Here is a 9,614-nt window from a genome sequence, read left to right on the forward strand (position 1 = left end):
GCTGACTGTACAGAGGTGTGACAGCAGTAAGGTTTTTCCTTCAGACAACCGGCATGACAGTGATGCTGCCTTCCCACAAGGAGGGGTGGGGTTAGAAAAGGTCGACCCTAAAAATGTCACACCTCACCTTACCTCACGGATTTCCGTCTCCGGCGGTAAGGCCCTTTGAAGAACGGAGCTAACACGTCAAAAACCTCCCACGAAAAGGCCGTGCGCGACCGGCCTCAAGCAGTTGTCCTTTGGGCACTGCGGTCACGCTCTCAAGTCACTGAGACCACCTCTAATCCAATTTCCTTTTCAGGTACCTCCAGAAGAACCCTTCCTCGGTGTGGGCAACCGGGAAGCGATAACCGCCCTCATACCTCTAACAGCACTCGAGACCACTGTATTCATAATCAACCTTCCTCTTCAATTCCTTTTATTCCTCCTACATCGACTTTCCACTCTAAACTTCCTCTTTCGGCTTCCTCCTCAAGTGTCACCATAGCCAACGATTCTAGTGCTCAAAACTCTGTCCCAGGTCTACTGAAACCTCGCTCCAAACTACACATTGGAGCCTTCAACGTACGCACTCTATGTCAAATCGGTCAGCAGGCTTCCTTGGCTAAAACCCTAGAGTCTCTTTCCATTGATGTATGCTGTGTCTCCGAAACACGCATACAGGATTCCAGTGTGGTCACTCACTTGACCTCACCTCGGCAAAACGTAGAGCCAACGAGATACACCCTACGTGTATCTGGTGACCCGATGGCCAGTTCTCGTGGACTGGCAGGTGTAGGCATAGCACTAAGCATGAGGGCGGAACAAGCACTGCTAGAGTGGATCCCCCTCAACAGTCGTCTATGTGCTGTTCGGCTAAACGGCTCTGTAAGAACTCGGAAGGATAGGGATACACGTCGTTGCCTTTTCGTCGTTTCTGCCTATGATCCCACTGACTGCAGCTCAGATGATGTGAAAGATGAATTTTACAGAAAGCTTTCTGAACTTCTTCAGAAAGCTAAACGTTCAGACATAGTACTCATAGGGGGTGACTTTAATGCTCAGATAGGTAGCTTAAACCAAACAGAAAGGCATTTAGGTGGATATTTTAGCATTCCAGCATAGCGAACAGATAATGGTGACCGTCTGCTGCAACTGTGCTCAGACAATCGCTTATTTTTAGCAAACACAAATTTTAAGCAAAAGCAGAGACATCGTCTAACATGGCGACCCCCTACACTAAACCAACGATGGACTCAAATAGACCATATTGCCATCAGTCATCGTTGGAGAGGGTCGGTACAAGATTGTCGCTCATTCTGGAGTACCTGCTTGGACTCCGACCACGCCCTAATACGGGCACGCATCTGCTTGCGCCTCACTGGACGCAAAAAAGCCACAGTAAAAAGACCCATTAGAACCGAACTGAGTAGCGAGGAAACCAAAAGTAGGTTCCAGGAACAACTGAGGTCACGATTAGGTAGTTCTGAAAACGAGGTTGACCCAGTTGTTGCTTGGAAAGCCATACAAACAGCTGTGGAAACAGCAGTGACATCTATCAGTGATTTAAACCAAAGGGTTACAAAGAACCAATGGATTTCTTCAAAGTCTATCACACTGATGGATTCTCGCAAACTCGTCTCATCAGGTTCCGAACATGATGAAGAGCGACAACAAATCAGATCTAGGTTAAGAAAAAGTCTAAGAAACGACCGTGAGCAGTGGTGGGCAATGAAAGCAAAAGAGATGGAACACAAGACAGCTTTACAGACTAATAAAAGAAACTGGAATTAATAAGTGTAAGTGAGATTATATCAGAAAAAGACGATACTCTCATCTGCTCCCAGTCCAGGCGTTTAGAACGATGGGCGGAACATTTCAGAGAACAGTTCAGCTGGCCATCAGCTACTCTACAACTACCCTCCATTCCCAGACAGTGTGAATGGAACATTGAAGTAGGTCCCCCAACTCTTGCTGAAGTTCAAAAAGCTATAGTTAATCTGAAACGAGGAAGGGCAGCTGGTCCAGATGGATTGGCTCCAGAGGTCTTTAAGGATGATGGTCCAATTTTAGCGATTAGGTTGACTAATATTTTAGCTAGGATCTGGGAGTTAGACGTTATTCCATCTAACTGGTCACAATCACTTATCGTCCCAATATATAAGAAAGGGTCAAAATCATCCTGTGACAACCACAGAGGGATTAGTTTAACTAATATAATATCTAAAATACTAGCCTCGATAAATATCAGACGCCTAACTAAGACTCGTGAACTGCAAACACGAGAGAACCAAGCTGGCTTCAGACCTGGTCGTGGCTGCATCGACCACATATTCACCATTCGTCAGATTCTAGAACACAGGCATACTTATCGGCGTCCGACAATGGTGGTCTTTCTCGACTTAAAAGCAGCATTTGACTCGGTAGACCGCGAGATTCTGTGGCAGTGTCTGTCATTGAAAGGCGTACCTCAGAAGTACATAAACCTTTTGAAGGCTCTTTACTCGAACACTAATAGTCGAGTGAGAGCTTATGGTGAACTGTCATCTACTTTTGCAACTTCAAGTGGTGTCCGTCAAGGCTGTCCACTTTCCCCATTTTTGTTTAACTTCATCATAGATCTACTGCTGGAAATAATGTTCTCGTCGACTGAGTTCTCGGGTATTGATCTCCATCCAGGAGGTCCACTTATCGACTTAGAATACGCAGATGACATAGTCCTGTTTGGTGAAGACGCTGACAAAATTCAGAGTCTTCTGGTAGCACTGAGCAACAATGCCAGAATGTTTGGAATGCGCTTCTCTCCCTCGAAATGCAAGTTGTTGCTTCAGGACTGGTCTGCGTCAACACCTGAACTAAGGATAGGGAGTGAAGTAGTCGAACGCGTTGACAACTTCACTTATCTTAGAAGTCTGATCAGCCCTAATGGGTTGGTATCTGACGAAATCTCAGCACGGATTCGAAAAGCTCGATTGGCTTTTGCCAACTTGCGTCACCTTTGGCGAAGGCGAGATATCCGTCTATCAATAAAAGGACGGGTATACTGCACGGCAGTCCGTTCTGTTTTACTTTACGGTAGCGAAACATGGCCATTAAGAGTAGAAGACACTCGTAAGCTATTAGTATTTGACCACAGATGCCTCAGAAATATTGCTGGCATCTGCTGGGATCACCGGGTAAGTAATAGTGAGGTTAGACGCAGGGTATTAGGGAATGATGGTAAATCAGTTGATGAGGCTGTGAATCTACATGGACTGAGATGGTTGGGCCACGTGTTACGTATGCCTGAACACCGACTACCACGACGTGCAATGCTATCCGGTATTGGAGATGGTTGGAAGAAAGTTAGGGGCGGCCAAACCAAAACGTGGCATCAGTGCTTGAAGTCACTAACTTCTAGTCTGAGCCATGTTGGGAGATGCAGACTACTTGGTTGAGGTCCGCGTGACTATCGTAACCAATGGTTGGAGACTCTTGGTGACATGGCTCAGAATCGATCACAATGGCGTCGGTGTATACACTCCCTGTCTTCCCTTAAACTAAGAGATTAAAATCACTTCATATCTTTCCTTCTACGAACCAATTCTTTCTTCTTGTACTATATCTCTATATGCAATCTTTCTCTTATATATTACCACCTTTGACCTAACCACTGCTGTGAATCCGGTGTTCATCCTGTTGTGCTGATGCGGTATGGCAACCTGGACCGATGCACATATGTGCCTGGTCCTACGTTGTAGCTGACTGACTGACTGACTTTTCCTCCATTCTGATTTTTTATTTTAGAGTTATTTAGCCCTTTCCTTAATAGCTGATAGACTGGGTCGACTGATGCATGATTGGGGTGTTCGGCTTTGAAAATACTCTTTAGTTTTCTTTATATTTCTCCTGTTAAATATCTGTCCTCTAAGTCGAGCGCACGTCTATAAATATCTATATGAATTGATATGAACGAAGCTATGTCGTGACGTATAACAGTTAGCTGATGCTCACGCAGAAGTGAAAGGGTAGGGTGGCTACACTGCTCGATCCATTGCTTCTCACAGCCATTGCTTATCATCATATTATAGATGATATTTGGTTTGTTTCCCTAACAAAAGCCTGAACACAAATACTTTAGTATAGTGCAAATCCCAATTTAGATAATTAATAAAAAGACGAATAGATCGAAGAAATTCCTTTTTATTAATGTCTCATCATGGCTTTATGATATATATATATATATATATATATATATATATAATACTAGTCGAGTAGTCATGTCACATAATTGTATAATCTTAATGTGATTACAAAAATATTGAATGATTAACTGAGTAATTGAAAGAATTCTGATAATGCAATGGTTTGCGTGAATCGAAAAAATCAAATTGAACGGTCGCTAGATTACATAATATTTAATAACAATTAACAAAGTATTTTGAAAAAGTCGATTATCAACGAACAGATATCGATAATATGTGAGAACACAAATGTGAGAGATTATAAAATTTTCTATTTTTTAGAAGTGGCGAGAAATCAGCTGGAGCGCGAATGATATATGAAATTGATTTTTTTCCAATCATACGTGAAATATAATTACATCTCAAGCAGGATTGTAGATGCTTAATTGCGTAACATGGTAAATATGTGTTCACACAGTAACTTACTGAATTATCATTTTTAAATACAATCTAGCTCACTTAAGACAAATCTGACTTTAAATGTAATTAAATGAATCATATAAAAAGTGGTGAATCAATAAATCATTGATTTATTTTGGCAGTCAAATAAATCCTTATCACCAGTCTTTGGTTTGCACTTCGCTGCTTTCTATTGTGGTTAATTTGCCAAGTGAATTCAACCAGAAAAAAATGGAAACAGCTAGGAAATTAGACCTAGCGTTCAATTAGCAGACCTATCATGAATGAATGGAGTGAATCGAAATTCAGCTAAAACTCACTTTCATATTGATAATCAAGATAGAGAGAGGAATTGTACATACTTTTTAGTACGAAGGTCGGGTCTTTAAATGTGAATTTCTATAGCATCAGCAATATACAAAAGATGAGTCCGCAAACCATGCGGTGAATCTGATGGAATATGGTGGATGACCGTAAAAGCTTTATTCGGGTCAATGTGGTGAACTGTGTCCACTAAGCATGGGAGAATAAAACACCTAAATGCTCTTAAATGTCTTTTGGTTAACCAAAACGATTATATAACTAGCTCAGCAGGAGCAGTTTAATTCATAAACACACATGAATTTAGCGAATTCAGACAGTTTATCGTTATTGGCGATTCTCATTGCGTGACGATTGGGAATAATAAATCTTTTCTGAACAACTTTTCCTAACCTTTATGTTATTACTTTACCGGTAACACCAATTTAGAACTATAGCTCCAAGAACAGCAACTTCTTTGGAACAGATGTTACCTCCGGTCTTGTTTGTTAATGGATCCACTTGAATAGTATTAGGAAGGTTACGAATATTATCTGATCAAATACTACTATTAGCTAAATGTTACTTAATTAAATAATGTTCGTAACCTTAATAAGAGTGGACATGAAGACAAATAAACGTTCTAACTTATTTTATACGAAGGTGTACTTGATAGTAATTTGAATTACCTTGATTTATATTGTATATTCGAAGATAACCAACTAATAGGACGACGGTTGACAGACAGGAATAAAAACAATGTGCAACATCATAAAGTTTCACTCTATTAAATACCGTAGACTTTAAATTGTAAGTAAATATACTGAAGTTTGTAATATTCAGAAATTTGAGACGGAATAGTAGACAGCTTACCTTATACGAGAATGTAATTTTGGTGTTCAGTTTTAAAGGAGTCAAGTCACCGTTGATTAAATTGACAAAAACTATTTGATTCTCATTATATCCGATTTCCAGTTCTTTATGAGTCCAAATACTAGGATGACCGTCTTTGCTTATCTCCCCAACAACAGCCCAAATCGGTAGATCATCCAAATACATTTGATACCAATATTGTTGCTCAACAGCTTTACTAAAAGCTATGTAAGCATCTGAATTGACATCAACTTCACACATCGTTGATTTAGGTTTGTTAACTAATTCAGAAGAGTTTATAAAAAAATATACCCACTTTTAAATCGAATATCTATCCCGCTATATTGAAGTTCTGTCCCCTGTAAAGCTTCACCCAAAGTTTCATGGGTATGTTCAATTGAAATTTTAGGTCCACGACAAAAAGGCAAGGTAAAGTATCCGTAAGTTTCTTGACGATTATGATATGGTCCAATAGTGTTCATCCATAGAACCACTTCTTCTGCAACATCATACTAAAAATGAAGTCATACAATTAGAATGACTCATCAAAAATGCAGCAATTAATAAAATCCAACACATACTTTGGCATGTCTGAATTGTGATAAATTCCTTAGTAAGAAGACGGTTTAGTTAGCATTTGATTCAACTGCATGGAAACTAAGGTTGAAAATGCAAGCAAAAGTCAACAGTTATGATAAGAGCGAACATTTATAAAGTAGCTACCCCCCATCAACTGCAACTGACATCTCGGTGATTCACGACAGTCAGTCATTCACTATCAACAAATGATCTTACACGCATTTTCATTATTATTATTATTATTTACTAATTAATGGCTTCATTCAGTATTATATTTTGGTACAATATAGAATTCTCAGCACAGGGTATTTCAACAAGTTACTTATGCAAAAAAACTAACAAATACAAAAAAGGAAAAAATGTTCAGATTCCCATTGTTCAAATAATCCCAACAAAAGATTTTAACATGAATAGACATAATAATATCAGTGGCATAAAAAATATACAAAACAGAGTACAAAGATAATAAATGAAAAGTATGAAATGTTATTAAAACCCTGACCTTAAAGGGATATTAATGATGACTACATCTGGGCCACACCCAACCACACCACCTAAGATATATACAAAAGTATTTCACGGTCATTTCGTGGACCTTATAGATAAAATCTGGAGCCACCGCCAGTCCATCTAATTAAGTATATCTACTGTAACAAGCGGACTTTGGAATAATAGTCGTAATTTCACCCTAACGAAGCAGTTACATTGACGCAGACAGTTCAGTCGGCCACATGGACAGTATCTGTTCCTTTATCAGGTTTCGTGATAATAAAATTCTTGTCTTGTTCGCTATCAATGATATGACTGTTGCTTTGACTATTCCGTTGTTCGTTGCGTATCGATACGTTGGTGTGATGGTATCTTGGGTCGAAAAGCATTTATTTCAAGTTCGAAGTTGAATATGGAAAGAACAAAGCTTTGCTGATATTTGCTTTGCATGCAAACAGTGATATACAATCAACAAGATATCACAGTGAAAGATTAAGTTATTGAGATATTTTTAAACTTGGTTCACTTTCCCTGTATAGCAAATCTTTACTGATGGTATATGTAGGCAAAAGGGAAATAGAGTCGTGAACAGCAAACCTTCAGTAGTCTCTATACATCACTGCATCCCAAGAGTCCAAAAATGACAGCTAACAATGTGTACTGTCGAATACTAGCGTATACATTAAAACAACGGCTGTGATGGCGTGGTCGATTGTTCAGTGTATTAGAATGCCGTCAAACGACCGACCTTGGAAACGTATAAGGAAACTTTCGGGGAATTATAGGGGAGAACTATATTCTGAGTTAACTTGAGCGCCACCATTTTGTGTTTTCAATATTTTCCCAAAGAATGGTGGGGACCTTAATATATAATGTGGTGTAATAACAATCACTATATACTGACTAATATCTGCATATTTTTCGTCCAAAGAAATGAGAACGTAATAGTTCCGAGTCTGTTTGTGTCCTGGTTATGCGAAAGTATCACTTTCCCCCAGTTTAATTGTGATTGAACACAGCAAAAAGACTGCAGAACCCTTCAGAACAAGATAGATAACAAACACCTAGTAGATTACAACGGACAGTTCCAATCAAATAACTCGTCATTAGGTACCTTCTGTTAATATATTCAAAACGAGATTTGACCTCCACAGTGCTACAAACTGCAAGGATTAATATAGGTCGATAGTCCTCCTATCCTTATTACTGAAGACAATTCGACAGGCGTTAGTTCTTTAAATACAATTTATCCGCCAACTCTGAAAATGACTGCTTGGCTCAATACAGGCCGTTAGTCATAAAAACTGACAGTACTGAACCTTCACTAGCGTACAGGATCGCCAAAGTAACTTGAATGGTTATAAATATATGAAGGGCGCTTACAAGACTAAGTCGAACGAACCTACACTGACCAGTAACGTTTCTTTTCTTTCCTTCAACAGGACCGTTGGCCAGTAAAACGGAAGTCTTGAAGTATGATCTACGAATTTAGATAAGGAAGGTAATAATATACACAAGAATTTATGACCCAAGAAACTCACTACATGACTATGTTCATCCGGAAACACGCCAGTTAAGACAGTGGACACAAACACAGCGAGCAACCTCAACATCACAGAGCTAATCTTGGCTGGCAATGAATATTCTGGAACGTCTAATCGTCAGTAGGCTTGAGCACGATTTGTTGATGAGGGATGAAAAACGCGAAAAGAACAGATCCAAAAAACCCTCCTTGATGATTTGGGAGAGAGAATAACAAAACGTTTTAGCGTTAAAGTCGGCAAGCGCAAACCCAATAACAGTAAAGACTTAATAACGCCGAACAAACGTGGATCCAAAATGGACTCAAACGAAACCAGACGCGCTTCAGTCCCAGGCCTTAAAACACCCGGACAATTCAATATCCAATTCCGTTTCAGTTTGGAAAGGACAGGACGCTTGATGGCCTGTGTTAGTCCTGGTAATAGTGGTCTCTCGGTTGACCCGACTTTCTTTTGAAAGCGTCGACGGATGGAGCCTCAACCACGTGCCGAGGTAATGAATTCCACTTGTTGAGGGTTCGAGGGGAAAATCGATAGTCACCTGACAAGTAATTTGTTCTGGGCTTGTGAACTATTTTGGAGTGTCCTCGTAGATTCTCTGTTTTGGAAGACCAGAAAAATGAGGGCATATCAGGTGCAAATTTATCACTAAGCAATTTGAAAACTGTAATCAAGTCGCTTCTAGTTCTACGATATGACAACGGGAAAAGGTTCAGCTTGGCCAGTCGAACTTCATACGGAAGCTTCGCTATTACGGGACTAAGCTTAGTTGCTGTTCTCTGAACCTTTTCCAGAAGCTCACTGCCTTTTTTTAAGCAGGGTTAGCCGCTTGTATGCAGTGCTCAAGTTTGGGACGTACAAAGTCTGTATACAAAGTCAAAAACGTTTTAGCGTCGACATGACTAGAACCCCTACGTATTGACCATAGGGTTCTAAAACCTTTGGTGTCTATTGCACGGCAGTGTGCAGTAGTCTTTAATTCTTGGCCAACGATGACTCCTAAGTCACTATGTGTCTGGACGACAGGTAGCTCAGTGTTATTCATCGTATATGAATCTGTACTTTGATGACCGATATGCATCACAACACACTTGGAAGTATCTATCGACAACTTCCAGGTTTGAGACTATTCAGAAAATTTCTTCAGGTCATTTTCGAGTTATAAGCTATCACCTTTACATCGTATCGTTCTCCATATCTTGACATCGTCAGCATATAGCAAGGCCGATGT

At 39.9% G+C, this 9,614-nt stretch overlaps 1 protein-coding gene across 8 annotated transcripts in view; it reads right to left on the reverse strand.

The window, feature by feature from the left end:
• The window catches only part of TM9SF3_5 (Transmembrane 9 super member 3), a 41,049-nt gene extending 32,311 nt beyond the window's left edge, over positions 1-8,738 (reverse strand). For 4 of the 8 annotated variants that reach the window (XM_051217039.1, XM_051217038.1, XM_051217043.1 and 1 more), the window contains exons 1-3: positions 8,384-8,738; positions 6,091-6,286; positions 5,775-6,055 (exon numbers count right to left, since the gene is read on the reverse strand). In XM_051217039.1, coding sequence (XP_051065672.1) covers positions 5,775-6,055; positions 6,091-6,286; positions 8,384-8,455 — 549 coding nt within the window. In that variant the 5' untranslated portion in view covers positions 8,456-8,738. Of the gene's footprint in view, positions 1-195; positions 8,192-8,225 lie in introns of those variants that run through there. The other 4 variants (XM_051217042.1, XM_051217041.1, XM_051217040.1 and 1 more) reach the window with 4 other exon arrangements.
• Between the last annotated feature and the right edge of the window lie 876 nt (positions 8,739-9,614).

The sequence above is a fragment of the Schistosoma haematobium genome, chromosome 6 (assembly GCF_000699445.3).
Source record: "Schistosoma haematobium chromosome 6, whole genome shotgun sequence".
Lineage (NCBI taxonomy): Eukaryota > Metazoa > Platyhelminthes > Trematoda > Strigeidida > Schistosomatidae > Schistosoma > Schistosoma haematobium.